This window comes from Phaethon aethereus (assembly GCF_964289735.1).
Source record: "Phaethon aethereus genome assembly, chromosome: 2".
NCBI classification, from domain to species: Eukaryota; Metazoa; Chordata; class Aves; order Phaethontiformes; family Phaethontidae; genus Phaethon; species Phaethon aethereus.
This window is the reverse complement of record NC_138582.1, coordinates 161,689,291-161,706,194: the sequence shown is the minus strand read 5'-3', so window position 1 is coordinate 161,706,194 and position 16,904 is coordinate 161,689,291. Positions and strand designations below refer to the sequence as shown.

Below are 16,904 nucleotides of genomic sequence, written 5' to 3'. Positions count from 1 at the left end.
AGTGTTTGTCTTGTTTCCAAAAATACTTTGTTTTTAATATTGCAATCACTTAGCTAAGAGAAGGAGTAATTAAAGGTATTCTCAAGTTGCACAATATACTTTGTTTAAAAATGCTTTATATAGTTTTTAGATGAAGTTATAAATGTTCACTTTGGAACTACCTGAAGATTAATAGTGATGCATTTGAAATGCATTATTTTTTTATTGATTCTTAATGTAGTAAATTACTGAAGTTATTTGGCAGCAAACAGAAATAGCCAGTGATGTTGTTCACATTTATTTTCCTGATAGTGTCACAATTTGCATTAATTGCATTGCAGCTGCACTCACTTATATTAAAAAGCTTCTACTATAATTAATCCTTTTTATTTCAAATCATTTTGGCACAATTTCTAGCAATAAACACTCATAAAAGACAGACATTTGAAAAATAACATACAAGTTTCTTCAATATACCTATTGCTGTTTTTTCCTGACAGGGAGTTATTGATAGGCTTCTAGGATCAAGTGTTGCAAGTGGCTAAGACTTAAGACCAGTTTGAAAAATGCTAAGTGGATTATTTTGCATAAAAAATAGACAGGTTTTGAATTTGTGTAATTAACCTGTGTTTAGAAAATACCTTGATTTATGTCTACATTTGTATTTCAGTTGCATACATTATGGAAATTTAATTTATAATCCATTTAGCTGATGCGATCATAGTTTTTAGTGCTATCATTTATTAGTCCTTGTATATTAAATGCTCTAAAGGCTTAAACCTGCCTTGTGTAAAAAATTACACCTCTACATTTACATTTTATGAGTCATAGATGGAATTCCATTTTAAATTCGGGTAGCTTTGATATATTTAAGGAATTACAATGGCTTTATTGTTACTAATGCAGGAACAGCAAACACTGACCTTATACATTGCAAATTAATGATTTATCCCTCTAGTTTGCTTTTAAAGTCAACTATACAAATGAGGATTTTGACTTCTACACCTTGAATAAATCATATAGCTCTAAATATAATGCACCCTTTGGCTTTGAACTCATTATTCTCAATTCTTTCTGCAAGGTCTAACTCACCTCAGAAATGTTCTTTCAAAAGTTTAAGGAATTGTGTATATTTTTCTTAATGTCTTTGTTGGCATATCATTGAGTGATTACAGCTACATTTATTCTTTTTTTTTTATTATTTTTGCTCATTGTGCTTCCTTTTCTATGTTTGCAGCAGATTATGGAGGAATTAAGTAATGCCAGAACACTGCTCTTGAAGAGTAAAGAGAGAACAAACAGTGATACGCTGATGATGCCTTTTCTGATCAGCCTGGCAGTGATATTAATGATACTGTAAAGATTCGGTTGTCATTGTTTGAGGTGCTGATGTGGCAAACAAGCTGGACAATGGGAAAGGCTATGCACAGACAGCATGTTTCAGGGATTTTTTTTAAAGGCAATGGTCTTTTGTTTTTCCTTTATTCATGTAGGCTTTCTCTAAATGATGTCATGCTTTCACTTTCTAGCTCTGAAGTTTCCTTCTCTCTGTCTTTTGAGAGCTAGCTTAAGTACTTTTTTCTTCCAATCAACAAGAAGCCGTTACTTATTGTATGAAAAATACGCAGAGTTGCCTTGCGTTGCATTGAAATGTGGTCATACAGTAGATCAACTGAGTGGTATTGCTGGGGTTTTGTGCAGTTTTGAAAATTCTTGAGGAAACTCAGCTTAGAGTAAAAATAAATTTTTCATGAGTGCTGCAAATTCAGATCAAGCTCATTTTTGGTTCGGTAATCTTTCGACAGATCTAAGTGTCAGGCATAGGAAGGATTGGACATATGATACAGGCATAACTGGTAAGCTCTTGGCTTGGAAATTAGGATGGTTTGATGATGTCATTAAGCAGTAGAATTCACCAAAAATATGCAGCAATGAATCTGTATAACCTGCAAGAGAAATAGTTTATTTGGATTAGCTTAAAATGTACTGGTTTTACGTAGTTAGTTTTAAGGGGCAGACTATTTGACATGTAGCAATTGATATGAAGGGAAAAATATTCCTTATGATGATGCTAATGGAGGTAGAGATGCTAATATTTTTTGGAAGGCATTCTTGATGTAGTTGCATTGTCCTTTAGAAAACTTTGCTTTTCTTGCCAGTCTGCGCAATTGATATGCTTCCTGTTTGCCATCATACTTTGGACAAGAAGATTAATGACAGATAACCAGTGACCGTACCTTTTAAATCACCATATAAATAATTTGTTAAATTGGGAGCTTTGTGTTTCACAAGGATATTCAAATTTCAAACTTTGATTGAATATTTTTAAATTCATGCAATATCTGGGCTAATGCCATACCATAAGATCCTATAAGGCACCGTATTAAGGAGGAATTACCAGAAAGTCGAGAAATAGACAGTAGTTTTTAGAATTCCTGCATGTACAACACTAAAATCTAATGTGCTTTTAATTGCTTTGGTTTTCAGGCTCTTTATGAAAATATGCTGGTGGAGCTGCCATTTGCTAGTTTTTTCCTCTCAAAATTACTGGGGACAAGTGCTGATGTTGACATTCATCATTTAGCTTCATTAGATCCAGAAATGTACAAAAATTTGCTTTTTCTCAAGAGCTATGAAGGGGATGTAGAAGAACTTGGACTGAACTTCACGGTGGTAAATAATGACCTTGGGGAAGCACAGGTAAGAAAGGTTTTATTTTTTTTTTTTCTTTTATGTGTGACTGATGACTCATTAGTACCCCTACTAATCCATTTTTTAATTTTAAAGTGATAAGAAACAACTGTTACAAGTGCGGTGTGTTGTGAGGCATCATCGGGATTCTGACTCGATATCTGGAGTCGACAGTAGCTAATCTTGTGCTTAAAAAAACCCAACTTTTGATGATGATTTAAAATTCTAGTCTTTTAAGTAGTAAACTGTAGTGATTATTTTCTAAGTCGTACATGAAAAGTTGTATTGCCTGAGTTAATTTCTTGAAGAAAAATATTTTATGTTGTTTCTTTGATTGCACTTCATCTAACTTGTATAATTATTTGATAGGTAAACTAGGAGGACTGCCTTGTTTTGGAATTGACATTAGAAATTACAATGTTTTTAAATAATAACGACCCTTTATTGTGGGATAAGTGTTGTCTCCTTTAGCTGTAATTTTTGAAGTAGAGGGCCTGAAGTTAGACCTTAATTTTTTTTTAACCCCTTTCTTTTTACATCACTTTTTTTTTTTTTTTTTTTTTTTGAGGGGCTGAGACACCATGTGAGTCAGAGGGGAGAAATGGGTGTTCAGTGCTTCCAAAATTTGGGCCAGCTAGTTAGGTCCTTAGATAAGAGTTTTTAACACAATTTTACTATATAATTAGATTATGGCTTTTATTTACTCTGTTGTGAGTACTAAAGATCACTTGTGCTCACAGTAGAAAATGAATATTACCAGAGCTTGAAAAGTGTGCCTTTATTTGCTAATACAGTTAACTTCCTTAGTTAAAGTCTTCTGTCATGCTTCCTCTTCCATTTTTGAGGATTTAAAATTGTGTACTACTCGTGTCCTACTTATACTTGATTATGGTATTTAACTAGTAATTGGATCAAAAAGATAAACCTGACAACATTGTGACATGCAGCAGCATCCGAATTCAGCCTTGATTCTTGTGGAAGAAATAGAGACTATAAAAAGGGGTAAGCAGTTCTCTTGGGTTTGCCTGTTGCTCAGAGAAGCGTGGGACTATGCACATCTCACAGAAGCAGCAGCACCCCTGGGATGCAGCAGCTAGTCCTGGAAATTCTTAGGTTGAGTTCTCCACTGCTGCTTAAATCATAGCAAATTTTATGTGTGCTTTAACAGTTTTTATGTTCTGCTTTAACAGCATCAGGCTCCGACTTTATCTTTACTCTTGTCATCCATTTCCTGTCATTTGGAAGATCCTAAAACCTGGATGGCATTACAGTTAGAAAATAGTGTCCTCAGATTTGGGGTTCCTGAATCATACTGAAGGGAGGAGTCAACAATTGCCTGATATAAGTAATGTTTCATATGAAACATACACCATATGTCATTTTTTCCTCTGGGTTACACTCTGTATATGAAAACTTCTGACCTGCACTGACTTTAGAAAAACACTCAAAAATTTGAAATAAAGGTATGTGATACAGACGTATCAGAAAGATACGTCTAGAGCACCTACTCTGTTGTACGATATTATGCAGTAGAGTGCCTGCTCTGTTGTAGCATGTGCTGTTCAGAGACTGATACTGAATTGAGTTCTATAGTTTCCATGCATTTGGTTACTAGGTTGTGTTTCCAATAAAACCTAGGATTTTTGGGGTGGGGGAAGAAATCTGTTGTTTTTACTCTGTCCTCAAAAATCAGCCACACAAGTTAGAACCTACCTCAACAAGTAAGGTAGAAGGACATAGAAAGGAGAAATAGCTCAGAAATAACATACAAGGAGATCCAAGTTAGAGATGTTGCCAGCTCTACCTACTGCAACAAAAACTTGTAAGGAGTGCATTCTTGCCAGGAAGCCAAATTTGGTTTATTAAAAGTCCCTGAGGTCTATGGGCTAGTATTATCAAAACTTTTGATTTTTAATTGTTTGGCAAAACTTTAAAAGGACAATGAAATACAATAGTGAGTTTCTGAGTAACTAAATGAAATTTAAGTTAAATTACAGGGTTTCATGCTGTATTGCTGTGTTTATACTTGGAGGGAGAACGCTATACCTGTGAAGTATTAACCATCTTTTAATGAGACTACGTATTAGTGCAGTTCAACAGAACTAATTGGTTCTTGTCACTGTCTTCTGTGTTTTAATGCAGCAAGTTACTTTTTATACTTCATTTCGTTACCTTAATAAACCTCATACGGATAAATACATTTTGTCTGGTATTTGACTCATGTAACCATTACATACTAATTAATTGTGTCAAGGTGAGGCTAATTCACTTTGGGGAAAAGAGCTTAATTTGCGCTCCTTATGTTGAATGTATATTATCTCTAGTTTCCAGCTAAACAACCACTTTAGTGTCTAATAAATTAGTGCCCAATAAATGCATCATAAATCTATCATTGTAAATAGCTATCCTCATGACAGTGTCCATCCAGCACTTGTGGCACAAAAGCATTATCTGCAATGAAAGACACATTGAAAAGGGGCTCTATTGCTTCTGTCAGTAGTAGAAGGTAGAAATTCTATTATCAGCGTATTGATTCCAATCCTGTAATGTGCTTTTAGATCCCATTAAACTATTGTCGAAGTGCATTCACCAGAAGTTGAAAAAGGTACTTAATAATTTGCACATTAGACCTGCTAATTAGGGGAGCTATGCCATCAACCTTATCTTCCAACCCCAAATAGCTTTAGCTTTTGATAAAGAACTATCTAATGCAATGGTACCAGCCTAGACGTCAACTGTTGGATCTGCTGCATAAAATGGTGGCCAGTAAAAAAATCTCAAAAGAATGTCAGCCTGTAGTTACAGGTGCCTTCAAGTAGCTGTGTATATTGATTTTTATTTTTTGTTTTATTTTGTAGATTAGATGGTGATAAAATGGTTATAAAATGCTTATAATATAAGTGTAAGGCGAACAAATTCAAGAAAATACCTCCCCTTTTCAGACCGACCTTCCTTCCCCCTCCCTCTCAATGGGGAAGGTGAGTTTTGTGGCTGCCCAAAGGAAGAGAGGAACATTCAAATATATATTACTCTTCCTTCAAAAACATTAGTTTCTGTACTCCAGCAAGTCTTCTCAAACATTGATTCTTGAGATTACATGGATTGGAACAGTTGAATATTAGAAGACTCTGTAAATTTTGGACTTGATGATCTTAAAGGTCTTTTCCAACCTTAATGATTCTGTGAAATAAAGTGCAGAAGCACAAAACCACAAAAAAGCACTATGTATAACATACATGGCAGCAGTTTTTATGAAATCGATGTAGTATAGAAGTTGGTGTCAGGACACCTTCTTTGGCTTTTTAAACAGATGTGAATGCCATTGCTGATACTGAAAATATGTTGACTCGCTAAAGGAGAGTGCTTTGCCTTTAAATTTCCCCGAGAGAAAATCTTGAAGCCTTAAAAATAATTCTGAAAGTTTCTGTCTTCGCAACTTCTTTACTAGGGTACAGTGGCTTAGATGAATGATTTTGGAGGTTTTTTAGGAGCAGAATATTTAAATTGAGGCTGATCCTTCTCAGGCAGATTTATAACATTTATGGCAAATGCATTTTTAGGCATTCAAGTGCAACGTGCTACCTGGAACTCCTGCCTGCACATCTGGAAGGCAGATGACCGGGAAAGAAAGCAAGCCTTTATACGTACTTACTTTCAAAATGGGGAAAAACTTTAGGGGGTGCTGTGAACAAAGTGATCAGAGTCCAAGAGAGAAGACAAAATCTTTTCATGTGTCCTAAAAACAAGTTTGTAAGACTTCTTCATGATCTGTAACAGTGCTCTTTGAAATTGCACTGGATGTATGTCTTTCGTCTTCATACACGAAAAAAGAATACCTAGATGACAGGTCCCTTATTCTTTCCTAAAATATTTCCCACTTTACGCTGTAAATATTCCCTTTTTCTCCATTACTTTGGGAAGCAGCTGCCACTGCCCAATCTGTGGGAGCAGCAGCTGGCATTTAAGTTGTCTGCCAACAGAGACTTGCTGTTGTCTGCCTGTAGTCACATTACAAAGCGACCGTGTGTGACAGGTTATTATCAACAAGCCAGAAGATAAATCCCCTGAGTTCTTCTTGACAAATACTATGTTATTCAGTTTTTCTGATTTTTGGTGTTTATTATTGTTCTAGTGTTCAAAACAGTAGATATAATAACTGAAAATCATCGTCTGAACTGCAACCGTACATAGAGATTAACTTTTTCCAAACAAACTGTGGTGGTTTTCTTAAATAACAATATAAATATAAGTTGAGTGTGGTTTTTTAGTATGTACTTGCAGAAACATATAATTGAGTTTATAGCCAAATAAACTGTAAGTACATGGAACTGTAGTTCTGAGTCTGTCTGACCTTCCTTCAGTCAGAGGCCTTAATGCAGTGCTTCTGTCCACATTACTAAAAAAATGCAAAGCACCTTTTCTTGCAGATTTTAAAATATGAGACTTTTATAAATGGGACAAAATACATGGGATATTTTGATATTTCCCCTTCATTTTGAAGACATACTTTGTGAGTATGGAATCAAATTCAGTTTTCTATGGTATTGTCTAAATGATCTGAATACTTGTTTAAATAATATGTATGACTTGATTGTTTTTAAAATATGTGATTTTGATAATGAACCAAGTTAAAATTCTTTTTTTTTTTTTTTTTTTGCTTAGATCTACAAAATAAAAAATAAGGCGATGACACAAGTCTGCAAATTTTGGGTAGTTTTCTATTCTTGCCCATCCTGTGTAACCTGTGTTACTATCTTGCACCATCTAGTGGTCAAAATTGGATGGATAAAAATAAAAATTGCAAGCTTGTAAGTCTTTTAAGATGTAACAAATTGTGTTGTGGCTTTTTTGAAAAGGCGCTCTTCAATAATCATTCCTGAAATTTAGAATTGAGTGGGAACTCTACAGTAGTCCCTTCAAAACGCCATGAAAACAATGAATGAGTGAAAAGTGAACTGCATCTATATTTACTATAATTTTACTGGCAGCCTGAGTGGTACCATTTTCTGTCTTCTGTTTTACACCCTTCTTTGCCTTTCTGGCATAATATATTAATTATTCATGCTACATTAGGCCTTTTGTTTCAGACTGTGATGATACTTTGACAAAATGGTGGTAGAATTAATCTCACGTTGACAACTCTGAAAATGGATAGTTAGACCACAGGAAAACCCCAGGAAGTTCAGTTAACTGAATGCTGTAGTCTTACTTGTGGCATTGCAGGGTTGAGGGGAGGAAAGGGAGCTACAGAAGGGTTGCTGGATCAGAAACCAAAGTTTGCTACTTAAAACAAAAATATATAAAAAGGAAAAATAGGGTTTTTAAAAAATATTTTTTCATAGTTTCTAAAAACAGTGGTCAGAAAGAGTACAACAATTTTTTTCTTTGATTTGCAGGAAGAACATTGTAGGGAGCGAGAATAGCTTTTATTATAAAATGAATACAGCTTTCCCGACATCCTTAGACTGCTGTGAAGACAATACCGTTATAATGCAAACATAAGCATAAATTGATCTGTCTCCTGACCTCTATTTGCTGACCTGCAGGGAAGGTTAGACATTTTACTTCACCTAGTGCTGGGATGAATCCTAAAACGCAGCAGTTTTCTAGAACACTCTGCCAATAGTTCCCTTTTGCTATTTTAGGAAGGAATTCAGTTTAAGTATTTCTTTTTCTTTTTAAACACTGAGCTCACAGAAATTATTGTACATGGATGGAATAGTATCTATTTTTGTTTATTGTTGGTGTCTGTATTCTTAAGAGAAGCCTGATGAGTTAATTGATACAAATATGCTTTAATATGGCCAAATTTAGCATACCCATACTTCAGTTGTATTTGGTGAAGTAGTGACAAAAGAAGAGCTAATAATGCAGTTCTGCAAAATGAATAGAGAAGGTTTGTAAGTGGGCAGATAGTGAAGTATAAGTAGTGTTGAGGTCTCGGCAATGATGTGTTCATGTGGAATATCATTGGTAGCTCTGATCCTGTAACACTAAGGAGGACAAGAATTTAAATAGTAAGTAAGGGAAGGCTTTCTGATCTCTTAGGCCTTGTAACAGGGTATTTTATAGGAGGAGATTAAAGGAACTTGACTTATTTTAGTTTGTTGAAAAAGACCAGGGAGATTAATGAAGTTGCTACCCGTAAGTAATACATCATGGATATAATTGAGGAGGAAGGAGAGAGCTGGTTAAGCTGTATGACAGTATTGAAATAAGAACAATCGGTATGAACAAACTTTACCCATTGTATTTGAAGTGGAAACTAGAATGTTTCTAATCATTAGATGAATCCAATTATTGACTAACTTTGCAGTGACAATAGTCAAACTACTATCGTAGGATTAAACATGGTACCTTTCTAGACTGCGTTGTTGCCTGCAGTAGCAGAGGAGAAAGCGTAGCAGTGTGGGGGGCCATTCTCATCAGATGTTGCTGCTGTGGTGTGGAACATGTCCCATGCTTCTGTTAATACTCCTTGTAGACTTTACCAGTAAAATTATCCTCACCCTCAGGCCAGTCAGTGGCACCAGGTACTGGCCTGTACCCCCTAGACTGGGCGGCTGCATCGCATGGCAGGCTCTGCAAAGGGTGGACCGCAGAGAAGGCTGTCCTGCATCTTACGTCCATGGCCCTTCTTGAAGGGGTCTCACTGAGAAGGGAACAAGCTAATGTGTGCAGGGTATGAGACAGCTAAACTGACCCCTTCATTTCACTTAATTCTTCCAGGAGTAGGATTAAAGCATGGTCGGCAGTACCCGCACACAGACATGCTGGAGTATTGATGAGTTTTTTTTACTGTAGGGGTAACAAAAGCAAAAAGCTTGCAGTTGAAGGATTAAAGTGGGAAGACACATTTTTAAAACCTTTGTAATTCATGTTGTCCTGGCTTATCAAGGAAAGTGGTAAATACTTCATCACATGGAGTCTTCACACCAGGATTGCCTGTCTCTCTAAAAAATGTGCTCTAACTCATCTGTGGATTTATTGAGTTAAATACAGGAATCTCTAGACAGAATCCTCTGGCCTGTGTTATCTGCAAGGTCAGATTCACATATCTTAATGTTCTCTTATGGCCTTAAAAACCTATGAATCGAGTAAAAATCTGAATGCTGAAAAGCACTGTGAATTTTTAATCTTACCACTTTGCATTTTGGTTAGTACTGGAACAGCTCACATTATTAGGTAGCATGTTACGAAAGAACCTATTCATGTGTTTAATTTTCTGTGCTCTGAAGATGTGATCGTTACCATAGACTGAAATACAGATTTATTTAGGGGGGAAAAAAAAAAAATTAAAAATTACTGACTTCAGAGTGTAGAAGAAACAAACATTTTTCTGAAGGCTTCAGAAGGTGACTGCATCTCAGCTTTCCGTTTTTTTTTTATCATCATCTTAGTACTCAAATAATCCCTACAGATTTGGCTACTACTCAGCAAAATTATCACCTTGTAGTAAAGAGCGGAATATGTAAAGGTCAGTAGCGTTTTAATGACAACTACTGTTGATCCTGATTTATATCTTAATGCATTTACAGTATCTTTGGTTTGTTTGTTGGGGTTTTTTTTTTTTCCATTAAGAATTCTTCCATGATGGAGGTATCTTGGTGTATTTGAAGAACAAAAGCTTCTCAGTAGAAAAATAAGGTTTAGGCTTGATGTTTTTGTTGTTATTGGTTTTTTATTTTTGTTAAAGGCACTGAACAGGTATAACTTGGATCTTCAACAATAGGAATTGTGAATGCTTGTCATTGTGATACAAGCTGAATTTACAGAATCTTAATTTTGGCTGAGGGGATATTGCTTTTACCATAATGTGATGCTGCAGAATTGATGATCACCAAACAGAGAAAAGCCTAGCCACTCAAGCGGAGCTTTCCTGGTACAACTTGAAGGAGAGTGCTGCGTGTGAGATCTGTGCTTGTATAGGCTACTCTCTCTTCCAGGGCACTCATTAGCATCAGTGAAGCTGGGGCAAGCTGGCCAGGCAAGGGGAAGATTTTCACTTTGGTTTCTGTCAGACTTGCAATGTTGAATTTAGTATTGCACACTGTCTCCTATAAAGAGTGCTGACTTTGCTGAATCTGCTTTCTGGTAATAAACCACAGGGCCATGCGGTCAGCTGTGTTAGCAGCTGGAGGTCTAGGTCTAAAAACTGGATGCCATAGAATGTACTGTTATGAGTAAACAAGAAAAACCATAACTTGTCGTAATCTTTTATCTTATTTTGAGGTGAATATTCTTGAGTATATTCTAGTAAACTTCAAATCTACACTTAGTAGAATGTTTTGCAGTTCAATTTTATGGTTACAGCACACGGAATTACAGTTTACCAAGGTGATGACGACTGTTACATTTATAGGTGGTTGAGCTGAAGCCAGGTGGAAAAGACATTCCTGTTACCAGTGCTAACCGAATTGCATACATCCATCTGGTGGCAGACTACAGGTTAAACAAACAAATTCGACAGCATTGCCTTGCTTTCCGTCAGGGACTGGCCAATGTTGTGAACCTTGAATGGCTTCGAATGTTTGATCAACAGGAAATACAGGTACTTCTGCTTAAAATTGCAGAAAACTATTATTTTAAACTGCAAATAGATGTTAATTTTTGCCTGTAATGTAATTGTCTAATTTTCTTCACTATTAGGTTTTGATTTCTGGTGCCCAAGTACCTATTAGTTTGGATGATCTTAAATCTTTCACAAACTATTCAGGTAAGTCAGGACTAAATGGATTTGCTTTCTATCATAGTGTTTTTAATAAAAGTGATAAGGTTATTCTTGTTGTTAACCTTGGCAAAACTGTCTAGACAGACATGAATTTCAGAAGATTGGGTAAAATTGCAATCTAATTTTATAAATGCTGGGAGATCACAGAATCACTAAGGTTGGAAAGGACCTTCAAGATCATCAAGTCCAACCATTAATCCAGCGCCACCATGTTCCCTAAACCCTGTCCTGAAGCGCCACGTCCACACGTTTTTTGAACACTTCCAGAGATGGTGACTCCACCACCTCCCTGGGCAGCCTGTTCCAATGCCTGACCACTCTCTCAGTGAAGAAATTTTTCCTAATATCCAATCTAAACCTCTCCTGGCGCAGCTTGAGGCCATTTCCTCTCGTCCTATCGCTGGTTACTTGGGAGAAGAGACCAACACCCTCGTCGCCACAACCCCCTTTCAGGTAGTTGTAGAGAGCAATAAGGTCTCCCCTCAGCCTCCTCTTCTCCAGACCAAACAATCCCAGTTCCCTCAGCCGCTCCTCATAAGACTTGTGCTCCAGCCCCCTCACCAGCTTTGTTACCCTTCTCTGGACACGCTCCAGCACCTCAACATCCTTCTTGTAATGAGGGGCCCAAAACTGAACACAGGATTCAAGCTGCGGCCTCACCAGTGCCGAGTACAGGGGCACGATCACTTTCCTACTCCTGCTGGCCACACTATGTCTGATACAGGCCAGGACGCTATTGGCCTTCTTGGCCACCTGGGCACACTGCTGGCTCATGTTCAGCCATCTGTCAACCAGCACCCCCAGGTCCCTTTCTGCCGGGCAGCTCTCCAGCCACTCCTCCCCAAGCCTGTAGCATTGCATGGGATTGTTGTGGCCGAAGTGCAGGACCCGGCACTTGGCCTTATTAAACCTCATACAGTTGATATTGGTATGCAGTTTATTTTATTCACACATTTAAATACACGTTTATAGCCAGATAATTACAAGACATGGAATTCCTTTTCTAAATGGATGTTAGTCAGTGGTTGTGTCTGCCATGAAAATAAGTCTGCAAATTAATTTGGGATGGTTATTTCTACCAACACATTCAGGTACTTACAATTTCTCAAGACAGCCTGAAGAGAGAGCTCATGTTTTTCCTTGTAAGAAATACAAGATACCTTTCTTCACTTACCATGAATGTAATAAAAGAAATGCTACTGTATCATCTGTTCACATCCTAGCTTACCTTTACTTTAGTTGATTCATTTAAGTAACACTCTGAGTCTTGCAGATTTTGCAGACTCTTGCAGTAAAAGGCAGTAATCCAAAGTTACTAGGTAAGTGCTAAACTAAATAAAATTCATTTAAAATAAATAGGATTCAGGAAGAAAACTGCAGCTAAGAAGCTGAGGGAGATAGTAGCCATAGGTGAGCAATGAATGAGAAACTCAAAGTGCAGTGATCAAAGTGATCTATAGATAGCAGAAGTCAGCAATGTAAGCCTGCTGGTTTTAATAATTTCACCGAGCTTTTCAAAATTGATGCAAGGTTTTCTGAAGTTTCTTTCTTACATAAAACTGTTCTATATAGAAGTCATTTAAATCTCATTGTAGGTGGCTACACAGCAGATCATCCTGTAATTAAAATATTCTGGAGAGTTGTAGAAAGCTTCACAGATGAAGAGAAACGCAAACTACTCAAGTTTGTAACAAGCTGCTCTCGACCACCTCTTCTGGGGTTTAAGGTATATGTCTTCCCGCATTCCTGGCAAATTTCTATAAATGCTACAGCATTATGATAGAAGCTTTTCTTGTCTGTAGGAATTGACAATCGGAGAATGCCCTTCTCTGCCTACAGAAACAGTTTCAATGTTTGCACTTGTGCGTATAATGAGTGTGGTTTTAAAATATTTCATGAAATGTTGTTCTGTTGTTTTCTATTTTACCTGCAAAATTTGATAAGCCTAAAAACACATGGGTTAGAGCACTTACTCTTTGTCATGGAAGATCCTTGCTGCCGTTTCATATTACTGTATAGAAGCAGTATTGCTACCAGTTCTAAGGAACAGGTTGAGTTAAGAAGAAGGTCTTCAAAATTAGGCAAAAGAGGATTTAGGATATAAAAGCAACTGTTAAATTTGAACCTCTTAAATTAACCATTTGAAGCAGGAGAGGTATTGTTTCCTTCTAAATAGAGTCACCACTCATTACCCTTTGTATATAACTATTTTGCTGCTATCTTTAGATTGCTATTTACAGTTAAGCTTAAGTGTGAAGAAAACTCTTATCTGCTGCTAATAAAACTACGGAGAGGCCAACGCAAGTTGAAGGCATTTTGAAATTAAATTCCGGGGATATTCTACCCATGGGTTTCAGCTGGGCTGCAAAATCCTGGCTAAGAACTGGCCATAGACTTCATTTCCTCTAACATATGGAAACATTCAGTGCTTTTCTGTAAGAAAATAAAAGAATAAATTACTTCATAGTGACACCATCACCTTTAGTGCCGTGGTCATCAGCATGTTTGCTGTTGTACTAATTAATGAAATTAATATGAAGGTGGGTTTATGTGGAACATAAATATAGGCATTGCATTACTCAGTTGCTTACAAATAAGAATTAAGACTTGTTGCTAAACAGGATTCCAGTATGTCTACTTAGTAAATTTTCACATTATGGACTAGTGTGATACAGAATTTAATTAGCAGTGGATAGAAATGGATTTCCTACATTTATGGGTAAAATAGGTAGATGAGCGAATAAGAAATGAATGCAGGTATTGTGTAAGTCCTGAAGGTTTATTAGCTGTTCCATACAATAATGCTGTACTTACTCTCTTTTCTAGTGGTGTGAATGAACATTTTCTCATTATAGAAATACTTCAGGGAAAGATACTAACGTTTTATGTAGGAACAAGGAACTCGGACGTGTATAATAGTCTGTAGGTAGAAACAATGTATTTGGGATTTTGCACAATTCTCACAATTGTTGAATCATACTGTGAAAGTTAATTCTGGGCCTTTTCTTGTGACTTTTCCTGGCAGTGACACGTGATAAAGATGTCAAAAGTAAAAAATGAAACAAAACCCCCCACCTTTCTCATGCACACAACTTAGATATTTGTAGTACTTAATACTGTTTTTCTTCTTCAAACTTTTGATTATATACTTTTTTCATAAAAACAGTTTTCCTCTGGAAAATAGACAAGATGACACTCTGAAATGGAAATCACAGTGGTCTCTGTCAGACACTTTTGCCACTTGAATGATTTAAAATATATAAAAGCATACATGGGCTGCCATAAAGTAGTATGTGGATCAGTTGCTAGAGGTGATGAAAGAATACTTCCAGTAGCTTAAACAGTAGCGCTTTTTTTTTTTTTTTTTTTTTTTTAGCCTGCAGGGCGATTTGGAAGTGGAAGAGTTGTTTCTAGTGCCGTGTTCTGCAGGGAAGCGTGGCCCTTTTCCCTTGACTTCCACCTGCCCCTTTGTGCTGCAACTTCACGTTCTCTTCCCTCTTCAGTCCTTTTGTTTATTTTCCTCTTTCTTTGTAAGCTGATACGGATGTGCAGCGCTGCCATTGCTGCGTGTGATCATTTAAACCTCCCTTTGGTACAACTGTTCTGTAACCCTCTGTGCAGTGTCACCCTCCTCATAATCCCTTCAGCTGCTCTAGTGAGTGCTGTGTGTTAGCATGTGGATAGGCAACGGATCCTTCTGCTGAAATATCTATAATCTATAGCTCAGCTACACTCCTTCTATAGGCACCTAGGAGAGGAATGAGCACTCCCAGTAATTTGTCTGACTGTTTCACGTGTCTACTTCAGGATGAAATGAAGCATGTCTTGTATTCCACGAAACATACTAACTAGATCCCCTTCAACAGTATAGAGAGCCTGGGGTGACTAGATTTGGGTATGGAGACAACGGAGATGGCTGTTTAATCACGTGAATCCTATCTAGGATATTGATTGATTGATTTGCGTGATTGATTATTTAAAAGCTTGAAAGCATTCTCTTAAACTTTCCAGGTCTGTGTGAATATCATTGTACAGTCTCTTTACTCCAGCAACAAACAGGAATTTACAGGACAGTGGAAAGAAAAATTAGAAAACTGTGGGATGAGACCAAGATAGAACAGTGCGCATCAGTCCTGGAATGAAGGGAGAACTGGGAAACAATTGTGTGAAAACGAAGTAAAGAGAAGTCTCCATTTGTTGTCATCCTTTCTAATTACAAGGGGAGAGCAGGAAATGCAGATGTAGCTACCCAGCTTTGAGGTAGCCAGCGTGACATTTGAAGAGATGGAGGAAGTGAATGAAAAGTCTAGAAATATTAAGGCTGACAGTGACACATTAGAAATAGGATGTAGCAAAGCCAAATGTGGAAAGCTGAGGTTTGTGTGTGTACTTGGGAGATAGGCCACAACCTGATTTAACGTACTTGGCTAGGAAAAGTAAAATAGTCATCAGATTTTCAGCATGATAGCAGTAAGTTAAAAGATTAATTCACTGTACAGTGGACTTGCAAGCTCAGTCCCATGCCACAGTCCTGGCAACAGAAAGCAGAGTGAAAAGGCATTCCTGCTGCTTTACTGGGCAGCGCTGAGTGGGAGCCAGGTCAGTGCTTGTGTGGTGCTCGCAGTATACCTTGTTAACAGGGATTTACCACCAAACCTGCGGTTTTCCAGCAAATGTTTGCCGGAAAAGGAAGTGGGTAATTGGTATTGTCATCAGCAATAATGTATTGGTAGCCTGTGACAGTGTGTTGTTTGGCGCTTTGAAGGTGAAGACTGCCAAGCCTCAGGAGAGCTGAATATTAACCAGCCAAATAACTGTCTGAATATATTTATGTTGATGGTAGACATTAACACAAGCCATCTTCAAAATTTTTTTACAGTTTTAATATGGGTACTATGTTTTTCTGAGAGGAACACTATTTCTGGTTCTCACTTTGAAATATTCTATATATTCTATTCTGAAATATACTATATATTGTGGAACCCTCACGTTTTCTTAAAGTTAGTGCATCTTAAGATAAGGAAATGTCTTAACTTTCATAGCTTATAGATAGCCCAGTCTAGCTTTGCATCATTTAAAAATTTTAGACTCTCACTGCCAGATTCAGACTCAGAATAACATTTACTAAAGCTAATTAAAGTTTAATAAGTTCAATAAATGTGATTGTTACGGATAAAAAAAAAATCATTAAAGCGTGGTTGAAATTGTTAAGTTCCAATCAGGTCACATAATAAATTGATGATACTTTTAACTTCCAAACTATTGCAGTTTCCCGCTGCACAATATTTAATTATGCAACAAATGGTGCCCTTGGCGTGACATTTCAATTTAGAACTTCATTTTTCCATTTTTAAAGCTAAAGTAGGGGAATTCAATTAGCATTTTGAAAGGAACACTAAAAATGCAGCATTTTAGCCATGAAATACTTTTTAAGGCCTCCATTTGAACAATAATTTAGGTTAGAGTCTAATTGACCTTCTGCCTTTGGAGCTGGGATTTTTTT

General features: G+C 36.9%; 1 protein-coding gene across 1 annotated transcript in view; it reads left to right on the top strand.

The window, feature by feature from the left end:
• The window catches only part of UBE3C (ubiquitin protein ligase E3C), an 84,265-nt gene that overhangs the window by 65,436 nt on the left and 1,925 nt on the right, over nt 1-16,904 (top strand). The window contains exons 19-22 of the mRNA XM_082014791.1: nt 2,467-2,679; nt 11,033-11,221; nt 11,320-11,386; nt 12,997-13,127. Of these exons, the coding sequence (XP_081870917.1) occupies nt 2,467-2,679; nt 11,033-11,221; nt 11,320-11,386; nt 12,997-13,127 (600 nt within the window). The remainder of the gene's footprint in view (nt 1-2,466; nt 2,680-11,032; nt 11,222-11,319; nt 11,387-12,996; nt 13,128-16,904) is intronic.